General features: G+C 38.1%; 3 protein-coding genes across 3 annotated transcripts; all 3 read right to left on the reverse strand.

Moving 5' to 3' along the window:
- Positions 1-80: 80 nt before the first annotated feature.
- Positions 81-5,329, reverse strand: LOC104506429 (titin-like; the record flags this gene model as incomplete). The annotated part of the gene is made up of 11 exons (XM_010147371.1): positions 5,140-5,329; positions 4,753-5,049; positions 4,362-4,664; positions 3,963-4,268; positions 2,884-3,171; positions 2,486-2,776; positions 2,104-2,391; positions 1,339-1,929; positions 1,136-1,240; positions 463-660; positions 81-377 (listed from the first exon to the last, which is right to left on the reverse strand). Coding segments are annotated over exons 1-11 (3,154 nt in total), but the record flags the coding sequence as incomplete, so codon positions are not given.
- Positions 5,330-5,524: 195 nt separating this feature from the next.
- On the reverse strand, positions 5,525-7,728 carry LOC104506436 (titin-like). The gene is made up of 5 exons (XM_010147382.1): positions 7,683-7,728; positions 6,882-7,157; positions 6,468-6,767; positions 6,075-6,377; positions 5,525-5,847 (listed from the first exon to the last, which is right to left on the reverse strand). The coding sequence occupies exons 1-5, from the start codon at positions 7,726-7,728 to the stop codon at positions 5,525-5,527; spliced, it is 1,248 nt and encodes a 415-aa protein (XP_010145684.1).
- A 233-nt stretch (positions 7,729-7,961) lies between these two features.
- LOC104506445 (titin-like) lies at positions 7,962-21,158 on the reverse strand. The gene is made up of 20 exons (XM_010147393.1): positions 20,891-21,158; positions 20,485-20,784; positions 19,456-19,770; positions 18,446-18,594; positions 17,428-17,578; positions 17,058-17,339; positions 16,666-16,968; positions 16,271-16,573; positions 15,871-16,152; positions 15,128-15,427; positions 14,747-15,049; positions 14,319-14,627; positions 13,954-14,235; positions 13,419-13,718; positions 12,987-13,280; positions 9,928-12,894; positions 9,509-9,829; positions 9,111-9,395; positions 8,614-8,913; positions 7,962-8,272 (listed from the first exon to the last, which is right to left on the reverse strand). Exons 1-20 carry the CDS (start codon positions 21,156-21,158, stop codon positions 7,962-7,964), a joined length of 8,325 nt encoding a protein of 2,774 aa, XP_010145695.1.
- Between the last annotated feature and the right edge of the window lie 49 nt (positions 21,159-21,207).

Below are 21,207 nucleotides of genomic sequence, written 5' to 3' on the forward strand. Positions count from 1 at the left end.
GGGGGTGGGGGTGGGTGGAGGAAGAGGGTTTGGTATTATTATTCAAATAAAATTCTACATTTTTAATGCCATCTACATACCATACTCATCCTTGCATATTATGGTTTCTGTGGGTTCAGATGGAGGACTGATAGCTCCAGCAGTGTTCTTGGCTCTAATTCTGAACTCATATTTAGAGCCTTCAATGAGGTCAGTTACAGTAAATGCACAGTCTGGAACATTCACGTGATTAGCTTTTGTCCAAGTCTTTGAGGGTAAATCACGCTTTTCAACAATATAGCCAGTTAACTTATGTCCACCGTCGTATTTTGGTTCTGTCCAAATGAGTGTTACTGAGTTCCTAGTGACATTGATAACTTCAGGTTTCCCAGGGGGATCTAGAAGAAAAAAATAATAAACAGTGATCAAACTGAATTTATTTCAAATTTCAGAATTTTCCTTTTTATTGTCCTGATGACTTACCAATAGGATCAAGTGCCACAACTGGTTCAGATGGCAGACTAGGTTTACCTACTCCAGCCATATTGATTGCCATTACTCTGAACTCATATTCCAGACCTTCAGTTAACCCTGTCACTCTGAAATCTTTCATCCTTATTGGTGTTTTATTTGCTCTCTTCCACAGAAGACTGTTTCTTTCTTTGAATTCAATGTGATAACCTAGAAGATAAATAGTGAGATGAAAATATGAGGGATTTTCTAGAAATCTTTATTTCTCATAGCATTGTGAAACATCATACTGCCTGTATGGCATGTCACATAGGCATTGTGCAAGATGAACTCTGAAAACCAGATTAAGAAATGGATGTGGACATATATTACAAATGTAATTGCAATGTTGAGATGTTTATACATACAATTTTATTTGACACAAGTAATGTAACATATAGGTCAGTTTGTCTTTCTTTAGATATTTTGTCTCTGTGGAAAAATATTGTTTCTCAGTCTTTCCCCAACTCCTAAGTCAATAATTTTTTAAAAAATCATCATAGGGAAAAAAGAAATCAATCAATCAAGCAACCAACCAATCAATCAATCCATTTAAAGCATAAGCACCTGATAATTTTAGCTTACTCTTTAACAGAGAGAAAGAACTATTAAGAGCTGAAATAATAGGGAGGTTTTTGGGATATACCTGTGATTGGTGAGCCTCCGGTTCTTCTGGGATCAGTCCAAGTTAAAGCTACAGATTCATGCCGAACATCAACAATGTTGGGAGGTGGAGGAGCATCTGGCACATCTAAACAATATTAAAAAAAATGCAGTAACATTAAAAATAAATATCACCACTAAAACATTTTTTTTTTTCTCAATTTGAAAATGATGATATATACTTACCAAATGGATGTTTTGCAATGACAGGGTCAGATTTAAGACCTTCACCTACTCCGTATTTATTTTCAGCCCTGATTCTGAATGTATATTCATTTCCTTCATGAAGTCTTGTAACTCTAAATGTGGTTTTCTGGACTGCAGAGGCACAAGTCACCCACTTATTGTTTACATTATCTCTCTTTTCTAGGACATAGTTAGTGATTTCTGAACCACCATCATCTTTTGGAGGGCCCCACTTTAAGGTTATGGCATCAGCTGTGACTTCTTCAAATTTAACTGGACCTGTTGGTATGCCAGGTTTGCCAACAACTTTCACAGAAATAGTGCCTTCCTTGCTGCCAACAACATTCTTCAGAGTTATTGTGTATTTTCCAGCATCAGCTTTCTGGCAGTCATGTACTACAAGTGTGGTGTTAACTGCTGTAGATTCAAATGCAACTCTTCCACTCTCAGTAAGTGCCTGGTCTTCATCTTTCTTCCAAGTTACGGCTGGGACAGGCTTGCCTTTAATTGGGATTTTAAGACGGAAATTACTACCCTCTTTGGCTGTATAGCACAAATCAGGTAGATCCCTTAAATCAAGATCAGGTGCCACTGTAAAAGTAAAAGAAACAAATTATTCAACCATGTATAAGCTCTGTGATAAAATTAAGATGCTATTTTAAAGCCATCTGATTTGCATGTATGCGTAATAGTGATAGTAAGCATAAAATATATATAATTTGGGTAAGTGAAGCGTTGAATGAATGATGTTAAGTTGCTTCTTACCGACATCATCTCTTGCCACAATTGTGAGCTCTGTTGGAGTTCCATATCCAGCATCATTTTGAGCTCTCACTCTGAAAGTGTATTCTTGTCCTTCTTTCAGGTCCCTCATTGAAAAATGGAGGTTCTTAGCCCGCATGACTTCTTGCCATTTGTCTTCACCAATCAGAACCTCAACAACATATGCAAAAATACGGCTTCCACCATCACTGATAGGTTTTTTCCATACTAAATTGCATGATGATTTTGTTACAGCTGAAGCTTTTAGATCCACAACTGGCCCAGGTGTTTCTAGGAGGAAGAAAAGCATAGTAAGTGTCCATTCAAGCTAAAACCAGAAATTATTTGAATATCCAAATGGGTGAAATGGATTAATTTTTCTTACCAGAAGCTTTAACAGCATCACGAGTTTCACAGGGGTCACCAATACCATATTCATTCTCAGCAAAAACCCTGAAGAAGTAAGATTTGCCTTCTTCTAAGTTAGTTATCCTGTAGCTTGTCTTTGGACATTCGGTTGTTACTGTGGACCATGACTTTCTTTCTGCATCACGTTTTTCAACGACATAATTTGTGATTGGACTGCCACCATCTATTAGCGGAGGTTCCCATGTAATGAAGGCAGAATCCTTAGATGCTTCCTTTACAATCAAGTTAATTGGAGGGCCTGGAGTATCTAGAGAAACACAACCACCCCACATTTGATTTAGTAAACAAAATACAAAATATTATCAGTTAGAAAGTTAATTAATATATTATAGTGGGGGAAACCCTGACACTTACCAAGTACTTTTACAACAATGGTGTATGCCTTTTTGCCACAGCTGTTCTCCAGACTGAGGATGTATTTTCCAGCATCATATTTATTTACATTTTCACAACGCAGGAAAGTATCAAAATCAGTAGACTTGATGTCTAATCCTTGTCTATCTCTTAGGTTGGCACCCACTTTAGACCATGTAATCTTTGGAGGTGGACGTCCTCTTACTGGCACATAAAGTCTCATTGTGACTCCAGCACGCAACACAAGGACTTTCCTTAGTTCTGCATCAAGTTCTCCTTCAGGAGGAACTGTGTGTTTAACAAAAAACATGCAATTAAAACATCATCTTTAAGACTGTCACTAAAATTACTGTGACAAAAAGTCCCTCTTTACGAGCATTTCACTAGATTAACCAACTTGTTCTCATGTCCAGGATGTTTGTGAGTTAAGTGTCTTGACTCCCATTTCAAGATAATTTGCAAAATTGGCTTTTTTTTCCCCTGATTTCACTTCCTTTTTTCCCTGCCTTTTCCACCATTTACATTACTTATCATATGAAGAAGTGTCCTGGTTCCTCTAGAACTGAAAGGAATTTCAAAGACTCCTGGACTGTACTGCTTGTCTGGAACCAAGACAGTTCTGTAGCAATGCTTTTGTACATACAGCAAAATGCATACAGAACCCAGCATGGCTCTTAAGGAATAACTGTCATACAATTAAATAGTGTGCCACACAGATGCTTGCAATAGTAATCTTAGCTTCAAATAGTTTAGAAGATATGAAGAAAACTGAAAGTTTTAAGAATAGAAGAGAGGTCTGAAGAGTCTGATTTTAGGATTAGAGAAAAAAAAAAATTATTGAAGACCCAAGATAGGAGGCAGAAGAGTAGCTAGCAAAAAAAGAAGACACCAGTCAGATTCTACTCAGTTTCTAACTGCCCCGTTCTCTTCCAAATTAGCCACTTTTAGCCTACACTTTTTTAGAAATTACATATTCCAAATGAATCTGCTTCTGTGATCTGTGGCAAACTCTAACATTGGAACCCATTCCATGAATTAAAGCAAAATTCAACAAGGTAATTTGTTTTCAGTGAACATACTTAAAATGTCTTTGGCAGTGTGTTTATCAGGAACATCACTTGGATCACTGTATCCAATCTTGTTGACAGCATAAACACGGAACTGGTACTCTGTATCTTCTATCAGCCCTGTTACCACGAATTGTGTAGCCTGTAAGTTCTTGGGTAGATTGCATCTGACCCAGTTGTCTGAGTCAGCTCTTTTTGCTTCCACTAGATAACCAATAATAGGGCTTCCTCCATCATATGCTGGTTTGCTCCATGACAAGCTTATCGAATTACGAGTAGTATCGACCACTTTTGGGAAAGCAGGTGGGCCAGGAGGATCTGAGAATTAAAATAGCATAAAGTTATCGTATCAAATGCTGTACAAATGTATTTGAAAATAACCATGTAAAATATCTGAGAGTTTTAGCTTACATTGAGGATCACGAGCATACACGGCTTTAGATGGTCCGCTAGGCTTGCCAGGTCCGGCCTTATTCAACGCTATCACCCGGAACTCATATTCTGTTCCTTCTTGCAGTCCAGTAGCCTTAACAGTTCTTTCAATGACAGGTTTTCTGTTTACCTTTGTCCAGTTAAGAGCCTTAGTTTCACGCTTCTCAAGTATATAACCAGTTATTGGGGATCCACCATCACTAGCTGGTGGCTTCCAGCTAACAGTCATAAAGTCTTTCGTTACATTGCTAATTATTGGTGGATCACAAGGTCCGGGTACATCTGTGAAGATTTATTTGAAAGTTATGTTCACATTCATAAGTGTACACAAATCCCAGTCACTAATGAAGCTATCCCACCTAGCACTTACCATATGGATTCTTAGCAACTGCTGGTTCAGTCAAGATAGGGTCTCCAACACCATATTTGTTTTCAGCACATATGCGGAACTGGTACTCATGTCCTTCTATTAGTTTTTCCACTGTACAGCTTGTAATGGGCACATTGGCACTGACTTGGGCCCAGTTTGGTCTGCTTGTTTCACGCTTGTCTACAATGTAGTTAGTAATTTCTGAACCTCCATCTTCCAGAGGAGGTTCCCAAGAAAGCATTGCACGATCTGCATATATATGTTTGATTTTAACAGAAGCCGGCGGACCAGGTTTATCTAGAAGAAATAACATCACATTGTTATAGCTCTATCTCTTGCTGCATCATTTAACTATAAATGTATTTATTAACAGGAAGTCTAGCTTACCAAGTACTTTAAGCTTAATGGTTGCTGACTTTGATCCACTTGCATTTTCAGCAGTAATAGTATAGTCTCCTGTTTGTTTCCTGTTAACGCTGAACAACTCAACTGTCGCAAGATTTCTCTTAGTGGTGATCTTAACACCTTCAGATGGCTTTAAAACTTCTCCTTCTTTCTTCCAGGTGATTGTTGGCATTGGCTTGCCATATACATTTGCCTCCAGATGCACATTAGTTCCAGCTTTTACTGTAAGCTGTGATTGCATAGACAGATCCAACTCTATTCTGGGGGGAACTGAAAGAGGCCAAGAGTTAATCAATCTAGTAAGACATAAACATCTAATTCTTCACATGATTGTTAGTTCAATATGTACAGATTCTTATCAGAGTTCTCAAATACTTTTACATTTCTTACCATTTTCTGGATGAATGGTTACGGGATCAGAAGGTTCTGAAGGTCGGCTAATGTTAACTGCTGTCTTGGCAATTGCTCTAAATTGATATTGAGCATTTTCTTCCAAATCAGTAGCAGTATACTCTTCTAGGGGTATTTGATGTGGAGTTGTATTGCACCGAACCCACTTATCACCAGGTAATTTGCAAGCTTCAACAAAGTAGCCAATAAGTTTGCTACCGCCATCGTGCTTTGGTCTTGTCCATATCAGTGATACAGTGCTCTTAGTGACATCAATAACTTCAGGTTTTCCAGGGGGATCTAAGGCAAATAAGATCATGTTATAGTCTGTTTTGCCAAAAAAGCTAATATATTAAAAAAATGGTTTTGATAGTGCTGGATAATATTCTCAGCATGCCCACACAGTGCACTCACAGTGCAATAATGGTAAACATGGACATATGAATGTGAAGGCAAAATGAAGAGTTGCAGCTGTATCGAAAACAAAAACAGTAGTCTGTTACAAGTGATTGGTATGTTTAACTTACCAACTGGTGCTCTTGCTGTGACAAACTCAGTTGGTTTACTAGGTTTACTTGCTCCAGCTCTGTTCAATGCATAAATTCTGAAAGTATATTCAAGACCTTCAATGAGCCCCACACAAGGGTATTCTGTGGAGCGCACAGCTGTGTCATTAGCTTTCACCCACAGTAAACTGTTCCTTTCTTTACGCTCAATGAGATAACCAGTAATTGGACTGCCTCCATCACTATCTGGTTTATCCCAGGCAACAAAAATGCAATCCTTATTGACCTTGGTAATACGTGCATTCTTTGGTTCACTAGGAACATCTAGAAAGAAATACAAAGATGGATATCAATCAAATGCTTTCTTACTAAAAAGACTAAACAGACAAATGCTGCTATGAAAAACTAACATACCAAATGGGAACTGTGCAATCATCTTGCCCGATATAAGCGGCTCAGAAATCCCAAAACGATTTTCAGCACGAACACGGAACATATACTCTTCTCCAGGAATCAGTTTTCCAATTCTGCAGCTTGTCTTTGTGACAGAAGCTAAAGCTGTTACCCAGTCTCCTCGGCTAACATCACATTTCTCAACTACATAGTTTGTAATGTTACTGCCGCCATCTTCAAGAGGTATATGCCATGCAAGAGTGCAGGCATCAGCATCTATTTCAGAAATATCAAATGGAGGCTGTGGTGGACCTGGTTTATCTGCAAAAAATATGGATTAAGAAAAACAGGGATGAAAGAAAACAGCAACAACTAGAATATACTAAAACCAGTTTTGTATAAAGCTGGGTTTAAAAATAATCAAATGGAACATACCCATGACTATAACTCTGATTTTCTGACTGTCAGTACCAGAGCTATTTTCTGCAGTAAGAGTGTAAAAATCAGAATCTTTTCTAGTCACATCCTTAATGATAAGAACAGAAGACTTTTCTGCTTTATGCACAGCAAGGCGACTGGATGTAAGTACATCTTGATCTCCTTTCAACCATTTACAGACTGGTTGAGGCTTCCCATATACATGAGCTTCAATTCTCAGCTTCTTTCCAGCTTTAATGTGAACGTGATCAGGCATCAGGATCTTAGGTGGGACTGAAAAAAAACACAGACATATAAATTCAACTTCTGTGACATACTAACTTACTTTTATTTATTCCTTCATGTGAAACTTCTCTGCTTCTCTCTCAAGAGGAGTCACCAGTAGGAAAGACTTGGTAATTTTAAATTTATGTTCCACTTATTGATAACTAGATATTCTGCAATATCTATTCCAGTCTTACTTTTACATTTTTGTGCAGTTTATAAGAGAATATTTTTGAGTTTGGATTGCCTTCTCACATGTTTATTTAGAGACTTGTGGACTATTAATGCATGACACATAATTCCTCTTTATATCTGGAAGTTGTTGCTCACTTATTGCTGACTTTCTACCAGACAAACATGAAGGAGGAGAAAAGGAGGAAAGAGAGAACTGAAGTTCTCACTGAACTAAACCCATTTCCACAGTCAATCATTTTATACCCTTGAATTATTCTTCAAGGAGAGACCCTTCTACTTATTTTGGACAAAATCTTTCAAATTTCTTCCAAAAGAAACCTAGCAGTATGTTTGAGGTACTTTTCTTCTTGCCATTGACTAGTTTTGATTCTTTTGCTCCTTCCATGGCACAAATGAGTAGTATTCTCATCTGTCCTTTATGTCTTCCTGTGCCTCAGGGACCCTATCACCCTAATTAGGCCAACCTATCCTCCCTGCCTTTCACTTTACATTGTCCTCCGTAATCCTCCAGATGACTTCATAAAGCCTATGTCTTTCTGGGACTCTCTCAAAGAACTAGAATTCTTGCTCATTTAATTATTAAAGCAGAATATCGCAACACAGGTAGTATTTAAATTCTTACTTACTGAGTTGTTCTTTAATTTCAAATATTCCTTCAGTTTCTCTTGGCAGACTTACTCCTACAGCATTCCTAGCTGCCACTCTAAACTTGTACTTCTTTCCCTCTTTCAGACCAGCTACAACAATGGAGAGATCTTTAACAACTGAATATTCTGTCCAGCGATCCGCTGGTTGGTCCTCTTCTTTGTAGCTAACGATGTACCCATCAACTTTAGACCCTCCATCACGCAGTGGTGGCAGCCAGCCTAAAGTAGCACTATTCTTCGTAATTTCTGTAACTTCAAGTTTTCTTGGTGGATCAGGTTCACCTTTCAGGGGAGAAAAAAAAAAAACAAACAAAAACCTCAAACCCATGCACATTAAATGTTGAATTTCCAAGACATTCTGACTATTGAATACTTGTTGAATTATCGGATGCTATCCATGCTAACTCAACAAAGACAATACGGAAAAGAGCAAAATTCTTAGTAATTGCAAAGGTACTATATTCATAGGTTGTATTATTTGAAAGAAACTCACAGAGAAATATTTATGTCTATCATTCAGTAGTTAGTAGCATTACCCAATTTAGAAACATTTCTTTCAAAAAATGCAAAATCTTACTTAAATTAGAGAAAAAAACATAAAATGTGCAGAAAGGCATACTTACTTAGGGGATCTGTTGCTAGAACTGGTTTTGGTATGTCACTTGGAACACCTGACCCGTATTCATTTACTGCTGTTACTCTAAAGAAATACTCATTTCCAGGTACAAGGTTAACTATATGGAAACTAGTTTTCTTTAGTTCTGCAGTGACTGTTCCCCAGGTCTTCCTGTCAGCCTCACGTTTTTGCAGGATGTAATGAGTCACTGGGCTACCACCATCATTCTCTGGAGGTGCCCATGAAAGATGGCATGACATCTTGGTGACATCTGAAACCTTGAAGTCCGATACAGGTCCAGGAGTATCTATAAAGAAATTTCAGTTTATAGTAGTCTTTTCTTTTTTAATAAGCTAAAATTTAAGGGGACTAACATTTTCCTGTGCTGGGGGAGTTAGTGTTAGCTGACACAGTTGTGCTTGAAAACTCTAGTACCTGGGAGTCATAAAAATTTTTGCAATGAACATTCAATATCATTAAAAAATTGTAGCTCTCATTACTTACCCAAGACTCTGACGTTCACAAATACAGCCTTTTCGCCAGCTGCATTAACAAGTGTTAATGAATATTTGCCTGAATCATCACGTGTTGAATCAGGAATGACACAGAAGGCCATAGTGTCAACCAGGTCAACTTGTCCTTTCCTGATAACATTATCAATACCCATTCTCCTCCAGGTGACTTTTGGTGCTGGACGACCCCTAACAATGGCAAAAAGTCTAATAGGGCATCCTGCCCTGACTGTGACTAATTTTCTCATGCTTGCATCCAACTCAATCTCAGGAGGTTCTGGAAGACAAAATTAAGGAAACATAACGAAAAGTTTAGCACATGAAATGAAATAAAACTAAAGCAAATAAAGATTGTATGTAAATACTCATAAAGAAGATGGGAAAACTCACCAAGTATTTCTTTGGGAGACACAGCTTCTTTCAGTTCAGCTGGTCGGCCAAGGCCAACCTGGTTCTGGGCAGAAACTCTGAACTCATATAACTGGTTCTCATCTAGACTGGTGACTGTAAATTCTGTATGAATAACCTGGGCAGCAACATTGCATCGTTTCCATCCTGCTTCAGGATCAGCACCCTCAACTTTTGGTCTAATTTCCACAACATATCCAATAATTGGAGCACCACCATCATACACTGGTTTTCCCCAGCCAAGGGTTATGGAATTCTTTGTGCTATCAACCACTCTCAAGTTTGTGGGAGGACCAGGTGGTTCTGAAAGACAATAAAAATTACAGATAAGAACACAGGTGTGCAATTTAGCAATCTGTTAACTTTAAAATAAAATATAGTAGAATATAGTGGTATGATACCTATTGGGTCTTTTGCTACTACAGGTCTTGATGGCAAGCTTGGTTCTCCAAGTCCGACTTCATTCTCAGCACTGACGCGGAACTGATATTCATGTCCAGGGATGAGATTAGTAACCTTCTTGCGCCTCTCTGGGATTGCAGTCTTAGTAACAGGAACCCATCTTAGTGATCGTTTCTCTTTCTTCTCTAAAATGTATCCTGTAATTGATTTGCCACCATCATATTCTGGTGGATTCCAAACAACTGTCATCTCTTCTTTGCTAACTCTTGTGACATCCGGAGGGTCAGGGCGTCCAGGCCTATCATATTTTGTTTTTGCAATAATTGGGTGTGTTTCTGTTGGTGGACCAGTGCCCATTTTATTCTCTGCACGAACTCTGAATATATATTCATTACCTTCAATGAGACGTGTCACATTTGCATAGTTTGTTAGGACAGAGGAAGAGTATGTAGACCAAACCATCCGTTTGCTTTCACATTTCTCCAGGATGTAGTTCTGTATTTCACAACCACCATCATCTTCTGGAGGTTCCCAAGTAACAGTACATCTATCACTTGAAATGTCAGTGACTTTCAAATTTCTTACAGGACCTGGTTTATCTAAGACAATAACAGTAGCATATGCTACAAAACTGCCAGCTGTGTTAGTTGCAGTAATCACATATTTCCCACCATCACTACGCCTTGATTTTGTAAGAACAAACTTAGATGTGTCAGAAGTTGTTTCAATACTGACTCTTGGAGATCTGGTTAGATCTGTGGCATCTTTGTCTTTTGTCCATACAACTTCAGGCTGTGGTTTTCCTCTGACTCCAGCCTCAATTCTAAGTGTGTCACCAGCTTTCACAGTTAGCACCCCACTTAATTTCAAGTCTAGCACTGGTTTCTGCAGATCTTCCTTAACAACAATTTCTTCTGTTCTTACCCAGTCACTTTCACCTGCCTCATTCTTCGTCTGAACACGGAATTGGTAAATCTTATTTTCAACACATTTATCTACCATATAGTGTGTTTCCTTAATGCTGCCTTTGTGAACCCTTTCCCATTCATCTGAATCTTTCAGTTTTCTCTCCACATTATAACTTAAATTGGGACTTCCGCCATCATAATCTGGCCTTCTCCATTTCAGATATACAAATGTCTTTCCTTTCTCTGCAATGTGAAGATTTTCTGGCTCTCCAGGCTTGTCAATAGGATTGATGGCAAGGATGGGAGTCTTGGTCTCAATGCAAGGACCTGGACCTATTTTGTTTTCTGCACAAACTCTGAAGAAGTATTCACGGTTCTCTATAAGATTTGCCTTTACTAATCGTTTAGTGATATCAGAGGAGACAATTGACCATCCCCTCTGATTTGGTTGCCGGCACTCTACTATGTAATTTGTAATTTCAGAGCCACCATTATCCACTGGACTCTCCCAGGCGATCATACAAGAATCTTTTGTGACATAGCTTATTTTCAGGTTCTGACATGGTCCAGGTCTGTCAAGTACATTAACAACAGCAAAAGCTTGGGCATGTCCACAGCTGTTCTTAGCTGCTATTATATATTTGCCATGGTCAGATCTTTTGGCTTCTTTTACTTGCAGTTCAACATTAGGTAGATCATGGGCTATTTCAACACGCTTTTCCTGGACTAGTACTTTGCCATCTTTAGACCATGTTATATCAGGATCTGGCCTTCCTTTTACTTTACCAGTAATACGGATTGTTTGTCCTACTCGGACTGTAATTAAGTCTCGACAGGTCACATCTAAACTTATTTCTGGAGGAGAAAGAATATCCTTTGCAAGTACAGTTTCTGGCAGTTCTCTTGGTTCTCCTTCTCCCACAATGTTGACAGCTTTTATTCGGAATTTATACTCATTTCCTTCTACTAACCCAGGTACTCTGAAAGCACACTGTCTAATGAGTTCATCCTTATTAATCCTATTCCACTGTGTAGTTCCTGTTTTCTGACATTCCACAATGTATCCCAGAATTGGGCTGCCACCATCTTTGAGGGGCTTTGTCCACACAAGATCAGCTGTCTCTTTGGTTTTGTCTTTTAATTTTGGATTTATTGGTGGTCCAGGAGGAGTGATAGGACGTGATGCTTTTATAGGATCAGAACTTGGAGATGGTTTGCTTAAGCCCACCATGTTTTCTGCAAAAACTCTGAATTCGTATGTGTTGCCTTCAAAAAGTCCAGTGACTCTGTATTTCATATCAAGTATTGGTGACTTATTGACACGCACCCATTTACCAGATGCTTCCCGACGTTCAAGTATATAACCAGTAATTGGAGTTCCACCATCAGATTTTGGTAGGGTCCAAGACACTGTTGCAGCATTTTCTGTGATATCATAAACAGTTGGTTTACCAGGTGGGGATGGTGGATCAAACATATGTTTAGCAACTGTTGGTTCTGAATCAAGGGGTGCACCAATGCCTATCTTATTTTCTGCCCGGACACGGAAAATATATTCACAGCCTTTCTGCAGTCTTGGAATCTTAATTTTTGTGTGACTTGTTCCAGAGCTAACCACTCCCCAAGTTTCTTTCTTTGATTGACGCTTCTCAACAATATAATTTATTATAGGACTCCCACCATCATCTTTAGGAGGACGCCAAGAAATAACCATATGTTCTGGTGTTACTTCAAGAATATTAATAGGACCAGTCGGTGGGCCAGGAACATCCAAAACTGTAAGATGTAGAGCAACAGTTTTACTGCCAGCTGCATTAGATACTGTGAGTAGATATTCTCCTGTATCTTTCCTTATACAGTCTTTGATGGTAAGTACAGTCGAATAATTGTCAGTCTCAATCTTGTGTCTGCCATCTGTTTTAATTTCAACGTCATCGGTAACCCATTTTGCAGTGGGTACTGGCACACCTCGCATAATAGCAGGAAGTCTTACTGTGGTGCCAGCTTTAACAACAAGACCTTCAATTAACTTCACATCTAGGTCCACAGATGGAGGTACTGAAATGAGAGAAAAATAGAAATTAACTTTTCAGAGAAAATGTTTAAAGACAGAAAGAATCAGTGAAGCAACATGAAAAACTTAAAATTACCTAGTTTTTCTTGACACTCTATTGGTATGGTAGTATCTGGAAGGCTGAGGCCAACAATATTCTGTGCTTTCACACGGAATTTGTATATTTTTCCTTTTTGTAAGCCTGTAACAACACAGTCTAGCATAGGGACTGTCTGGAACTTTATCCACTCATCTGCACCATCTTCTTGATATTCCACCAGATATCCAGTTATCTCAGCACCACCATCACGGTCTGGTCGATTCCAAACAAGGGACACTTCAGTCTTGTCAACATCTACATGGTGCAGATTCTTTGGTGGCCCTGGAGGATCTTTTATAATATATAAAAATAAATGGTTACTAGGATGGGCAGTCTATGGTAGCAGTTTACCATGATCACATTAGTACCAACAAGATAATCTCAAAAATTACCAAGAACAATGTGAACAAAGCAAACTATATAACTTACGCAGTGGATCTATAGCTTTAATAGGCTTGATTGTTTCCACATATGGGCCTCTACCATACTGATTCTCAGCTGCAACTCGGAAGAGATACTGAGTGCCTTCCATCAGATATTTAGCCATGTGACTGCGTTTCTTGGAGGATGATGAGATGGCTACCCACTGTGCAGAAGCTACATCTTTCCTTTCCACCACATAGTTGGTAATGACAGAGCCACCATCATCTTCTGGTTCCATCCAAGTGAGATAGCAAGAATCGCTTCTAACTTCACTGACTTGCAGATTTCTGGGTGGACCAGGCTTATCTAATATTGAAAAAAACCCCAAGAATCTGTTATTTGTTTGATAATAGAAACATTTTTTATAAAACTCAGTAAATTTAAAGATAAATGAATATACTTAATATAATTTTTAGTCATTTTTTCCACTGCGTGTTTCTTATAACTCAGTTTACTAATAATTTCCAGACATCCCTTTATTTCTTAATCTTTAATTACAGAATAAAAAAATGCCATATGAAAGGAACATCAAAAAGATTACCTAAGACAACAACTTTTACTGAAACAGTCTTTGAACCAGCTGGATTTTCAACTGTCAGGGAGTAAATTCCACCATCTTCATGGACAGTGTTACGAATTTCAAGCTTACTGCCAACTCCTGTAACCTCAATATCGGCTTTGGGTGACACCTCATGATCTTCTTTCTTCCAAGAAACTTTTGGGAATGGAACACCTTTAATAACAGCACTAAGTCTCAGGGTATCTCCAGCTTTTACATGCTGTTCTCGGGCCATATTAGCATCAAGTATCAGCTCAGGAGGTTCTAGAATCAAAACGATAGGTTTTTAGAAAATGAGGGAAAACCCCCTCTTACTTGGTAAACTTATTTGGTTTTATTGAACTCACCAAGTCTGTCCTTTACTTCTACTGGATCAGGAACATAGGCTGGTTCAGATTCACCTGCTGCATTGACTGCCTTGACCCTGAACTTATAGGTCAAACCCTCAGTAAGGCCAGTGACTTTGTATTTTGTTTCAGGACAAGAATCTGCTGTAAGATTGGCCTTTTTCCATTCTTCATCTCCAACTCTCTGATATTCAACAAGGTAGCCAATTATCTTGCCATTACCATCATGGCGTGGTGGTTGCCAGCATAAATCAACTGAATTTTTAGTTTTATCTACTGCTTCTGGATTAACAGGTGGACTTGGTTTTGCTGTTAAAAAAGGAAAAAAGGAAAGAAATGGGGAAAAAAAGGAAGCCAATAAGATAATTTTCTAACTGAAATGAACAATGCCTTAAAATTTCAATGAGAAATGAAATTCAATACTTTACCAATTGGATCTCTAGCGAAAATTGGCTTTGATGGTGGACTAGGATCACCAACACCGATTTCATTTTCTGCTGAAACACGGAATTCATATTGACAGCCTTCAAGGAGGTCAGGTACTTTGAACTGAGTACTGGGGAAAATTGGGTCTTTAGTAACTCTGACCCATCTTGTAGCCATTGTTTCCTTCTTTTCTACAATATAGTTTGTTATTGGCTTGCCTCCATCATATGGTTTGTTCCAAACTACTACTGCCGAGTCTTTGGTAACATCCTTAATGATTGGTTGCTCAGGTGCATCAGGAACACCTGGGAAAAAAAGAGTTTATGAGCACTGAAGGAGTAAAGATTAAAGTATCAAAGTAAGATAGCAAATGAGTAACATACGGAAACGGTCCTTGGCTTTCATCTCATCAGAGATGAGGGGATCACTTATGCCGTAAAGATTTTCAGCATAAATTCGAATTTGATATTCTCTTCCTTCAAGCAGCTTGGGAATTTTGCATGTTGTCTTAACTGTGGCAGATGTAACTGGCATCCACAGGTCTCTGTGTGCATCCTTCTTCTCAATAATGTAATTTGTAATCTCACTGCCTCCATCATCTAATGGAGGTTTCCAGGAAACTACCATATGATCTTTGTGAACTTCATCAAATATAACTGGGCCAACTGGAGGTGATGGGCGATCTATTTAAGAAAAAATAAAGCATACCCATGATTTATATGAACTTCATATAATGACATAGATTAAACAGTGACAATACAATAAATATATTATGAAATGAGAAACTTGGCATCAGAGCTTTAATAAGGTATCAAGACCTCAAGACTATTCCTCTTTAACATATGTTTGAGTCACTGGACACTATTCCTTAATGCTTATAAGATATTTGGTGATTAAGATTTTCTACGATGTTGACATTCTTGAGACATTAAATTATTCATGCTGAATAAACTAAGCCAGAGTTACCTATATACTCAAAATTAGTCAATAGTATATCAGTATAAATGATTATGCAGTAAATCCAATTTTGTAATAAAGAACACATTTTAATCTTTACTTTTTATATAACTCAATGAATTCTAATCTCTACTAAAAATCACATACAATATTGTTCAGTAAAACCTACCAACAACAGTAACTTGACAAAATCCTTTTCTTGATCCTGTGCTGTTTTCTACAGTAACACAATATTTGCCTGAGTCTTCACGGACAGATTTTAGTATCCCTAAGCAAAGAGTTGTAGGAGTTGTCTTGATCTTTGTGCGGTCATCTTCTTTCACAACAGTATCATCCTTTAGCCAAGTAACCTTTGGTGCAGGCTTGCCTGAATAACGTCCAGTCAGGCTGAAAGCTTCACCAACCCGAACAATAAGCTTGTCTCTAAAGTCAAGATCAAGTGTTGGAGGAGCTGAAAGACAATATTAAAAGACACAGTGCCCACAAATGTCAGCAATATTAATATGAAAAAGTAAGGAATCAGTAAATGTAATCATTGTTTTCAAAAGAAATATGAAAAAGAGGCATACCGATTTCATCCTTGCATGTGATTGGTTTTGTGCAAAATGATGGCTTGCCTTGCCCCACAATATTGCAAGCACTCACACGATACTCATAGGTATCACCCTCTTTCAAACCTTCTACAGTGTATTTTCTATCAAGCATTTTCTCCTTTGTAACTTTGTGGAATTTCTCTTTTCCAATGAGACGGCTCTCTAGAACGTACATGGTGATATCTGAGCCTCCATTGTATTTTGGAGGGTTCCAGGTTAATGTGACAGAGTTCTTGGTAACTGATTTTACTTCCAAGTCTTCTGGACGGTCAGGAACAGCTGTGAATAAACAAACAAACAAACAGGTAAATGCATTTTTTTCTGCATGTTCATCACATATGACAGTAATCCAAGACCGAAAATATACTTACTTATTGGATCTCTAATGACAATCTCTTTTGTTGTCTCTGTGAATGGACCCATGCCAATTATATTCTCAGCTGAAATTCGGAAAAAGTAGGCTTTCCCTTCAGTGAGTCCCTGAACAGTAGCATTCTGTCTTGTAACCGTGTAGCTTACTGGAGTCCAAGCTCTATGGTCAGATTCACGTTTTTCAATTATATAGTTGGTAATAGGAGATCCACCATCATCTTCTGGAGTAAACCATGTCAATTTACAAGAGTCATTGGTTAGATTCTCAGTAAGGAATGGCATTCCAACTGGGCCTGGCACATCTGAAAGCAAAGAATAAATGGAGTATTAAGCACAGATGCTGAATGTTACAAAATTTTACTTATTCACAAGGACTGAAGTTGCTATTTACCTAGCACATCAACAATAATAGTCTTCTTCCGCTCACCACCGGCGTTTTTAGCGAGAAGAGTGTATATACCCTGATGGCTCCTTTTGCAATTCTTGATGACCAGAGAAGAACTAATAGCTGTTTCTTCAATTTTGGCTTCTTCTGGTAAAGCATGGTCATCCCTGCTCCAAGTCACTGTTGGAGGTGGTTTTCCTGATACATATGCTATGATCCGAATTACTCCTCCAGCATGAACAACAATTCTGTCCCTAACACTTGCATCCAGATTAATATCAGGAGCCACTGTGGGAAGTGAACAAAAAAATTAAATTATGTTTTTTTCTCACTTTTATTTAGAGGTACTAAAAATGTAAGTGTAAATGATAAATACCAATTCTGTCCTTCATTTCAATAATGTCTGTAACTTCTCCAGGCTCTCCGATGCCAGCAGCATTCACTGCTCTAACTCTAAATTTGTAAAAACATCCTTCTTTTAATCCTGCCACAACAAACTTAGTTCCTCTAATTTCTTTATCTTTCACCTGGAAAAAAAAATATTATAACATCAGCTAACATGAAGCTATCATCGATTACTTTGTAGTGTTTGAAACAAATCTTATATCAGATGTTGGCTTAGATTTACAAGCAGAAGAGAATCTTAAGCATACATGGATCTAGCTCACATAGCATTCTTCATAATCTGTGTAAAGAAATACAGGACACGGACATACAAGTTATTCTGACAATTCACCTTTTTGGTAATTCTAACATACAAGGATATTACAGAAATAAAAATAGTCTGTGGTCTCAGAAGAATTATGTGTGCTATTGGACAAATAAACTCATGTAAATGAGTGTGGGAGTGTTTGTGGGGGGAATCTTTGTTCTTTTTAAACCCCAGTATGAATCCTGTCTACCTGGAAACAAAGCAGGAAATTTGGGTATTAGTTAAAATGCACCCAAATATTAAGGAGATTAAAAAATAGTCAAGGTATGCATCAGCTAAATTTTCAGTAATTCATTACTGAAAAAAGTAGGAAAATATACGGACATAGTAATTGCAAATGATTTGGCACAGTCTGATACTTGTGACAAATCTTACTTAGCCTTGTATTCTGTTCTTTTATCAGAAATTACGTGTATATTTTATCACATTTTTGATCAGGAGTTTAAAATTTCTAAGTTTAGCAAACTGCAAAGTTAACTTGATGTTGTAGGGTGACAGTTGCTGACTTTTACATTTCATCTTATTTTTTAAACCTAGGAAGATAATTATGGTTCAAAAATATGAACTACTAGAAAATAAAATGCATAGTGAAAATTTGTAAAAAATATTTTTTCTGGAGGGATTTCTTTTGATAGACACACAGAGAAAAGAAATGCAGATTCTGTAATATTTTTCCACCTACCCGTTCCCATTCTTCCTTTCCTTCCTCTTTATATTCAACAATGTAGCCAGTGACCCTAGAACCACCATCCTTTAGAGGTGGAGTCCACTCCAAGTCTACAGAAGACTTTGTCCAATCAGTAACTTTCGGAATGGGAGGGCCAGGTGGAGCTGAAAAATACCATTATACCATTAAAGCATAATAATATTTTTGATATTCTTATTTGAATATTTTCAAATTCAACCTCAGTGCTGGTGAAAGTTATGGAGCAGATCATCTGGAATGCCATCATATGGCATGTACAGGATGAGCAGGTGATCAGGATCATTGAGCTTGGGTTTATGAAAGGCAGGTTCTGCCTGATGCTTGATGAATCTTCTTCTATGACAAGGTGAACCACTTAGTGGATGAGAGAAAGGCTGTGGATGTAGACTAAAGTCTGCCTAGACTTTAGTAAAGACTTTGACTCTGTTTTCCACTGAGTTGTCCTGGAGAAACTGTCTGCTTATGGCTTAGACAGGTACACTCTTCACTGGGAAAAAACTGGCTGGATGGCCAGGCCCAAAGAGTGGTGGTGAATGGAGTTAAATCCAGATAGAAGTAGTCATAAGTGGTGTTCCCCACTTTTCCCCCCAACTATCTTTATCAGTGATCTGGATGAGGGGATCAAGTGCACCCTGAGTAAGTTTGCAGAACACGCCAAGATGGGTGGGAGTGTTGACCTGCCTGATGGTAAGAAGGCTTTTCAGAGGAATCTGAACAAGCTGGATTGATGGGCTGAGGCCAATTGTATGAGATTCAGCAAGGCCAAGTGCCAGGTCCTGCATTTGTGTTACAACCACCCCATTAGGTTGAGTCACCATCCCTGAAGGTATTTAAGAGATGTGTGGATGAGGTGCTTAGGGCCATGGTTTAGTGGTGGTATTAGTATTGTTAGGTTAATGGTTGGACTTGATGATCTTAAAGGTCTTTTCCAACCTAGAGATTCTGTGATTCTATACATTCTTAAAAAAGGAATCTAAAATATTTACCTATAGGATCTCTAGCAATTGCTGGATCAGATGGCATGCTTGGTGGACCAACACCAGCTGCATTGATAGCTGAAACACGGAACTGATATTCAGAGCCTTCGATAAGACCTGTAACTTTGTATGAGACCCCCAATGCCATAGGTTTTATAGGATCACGGTTAACCCTCGTCCATCTCTTTCCAGTAGTCTCTTTGCGCTCCAACCAGTAACCAGTAATAGGAGAGCCACCATCATGCTCTGGTTCTTCCCAGTTTACAGTCATTGAGTCACGTGTTATACTGCTAACTGTTGGCTTCTCACATGGTCCAGGAACAGCTAGGGGGAGGGGGGAAAAAAAAAATCACACATGGCTTATTAAAAAAAAAAAACAAAACACCAGCTAAAGGAAGATAGAGATAACTAGAGTGCCAAACAGAGCTATGCACTCACATGGTCACAGTTGCATTAGGTAGTTACCAATCTGCACATGACTCCATCCCTCATTCACCTTCCCATACCAATTCAGGTACATATACTTCTATGAAACATAAAGTATCTGTCCTTCAAATAACAATTGTTAAAAATGACTTTTACTTCCCTTCCTGGATAAGTACCTCATTTCAGTGCCCATCTTAACCTTGGGTGTTTTAAGAATGATTTTCTCTTGCCAACCTAACATTCCTTCTACAGAGCTACCCTGTCTAATTTGTCTTTCAGAACTGAAGGCAGGAAATTGACTCTTCCCAATCTATAATGTCAGTAATGTCTAAAATAGAACAGAGTGACCTGAATATTATCAGATAAACATATATTTGTGTATTTAAACCTTAAAAAGGCTTGAGATTGTATTTTAATATATAACAAGGAAGAAGAAAGTATATTTAAGTATCACACATTCTGTTAGAACTAACTAATAATGCTAAAACTCAAGCTCTTCTAGAAAATTTACTTACATGAAGAGAGAAAAGTAGTAGTGGTATTTAACAGATGCTGTACTCATAACAGTCTATGAAAACAACTGACATAATTTGAAATCATATTCCTACTTACTGAAAAGGTTTCTTGCTGTTTCTGGTTCACTATCCAAAGGTTCTCCAATACCGTATTTGTTTTGTGCCATAATGCGGAACACATATTCATGGCCTTCCATCAACTTGGGAACAGTGAATAAGCATTCCTTAGGCTCATTAGTAACGGGTACCCATGTCCTCCTATTTGCTTCTTTTTTCTCTATAACATAGTTTGTAATCTTAGAACCACCATCATCTAATGGAGGAAGCCATGATATTGTCATTTTATCTGCCAAAATGGATTCAAATTTAATTGGTCCCACTGGAGGTCCAGGACGACCTAAAAGATACATTTTTAAAAGAAGAATTAATTCAAATGCTAGTAAAAGAAAGTATCACATGGATGCTATCAATTTATGCAATTCATAAGAGTTCTTGATATCTACCTAGAACGTTTAGTCTCATCTCCTTTGAAGCAGTTCCCAGATTATTTACAGCTGTTATAGTATATAAACCTGTATCATTTCTGCGAGACTGTTGAATCAATAGAGTGCAAGTATCTTCACCAACAATCTTGTTGACATGTTGATCATATACCACTGGCGTTTTGTCATCTGGTTTCTTTGGAGAAGCTTTTAGCCATGTTAATGTGGGGAAGGGTACACCCTTTATCTTGGCCACAATGTTAACATCTGTTCCTTCTTCAACTTCCATAAATTCTTTGAGTTCAATAGATGGTGGGCCTACAATGAAATATTGAAAA

This window comes from Eurypyga helias, unplaced genomic scaffold (genome assembly GCF_000690775.1).
Source record: "Eurypyga helias isolate BGI_N326 unplaced genomic scaffold, ASM69077v1 scaffold7050, whole genome shotgun sequence".
NCBI classification, from domain to species: domain Eukaryota; kingdom Metazoa; phylum Chordata; class Aves; order Eurypygiformes; family Eurypygidae; genus Eurypyga; species Eurypyga helias.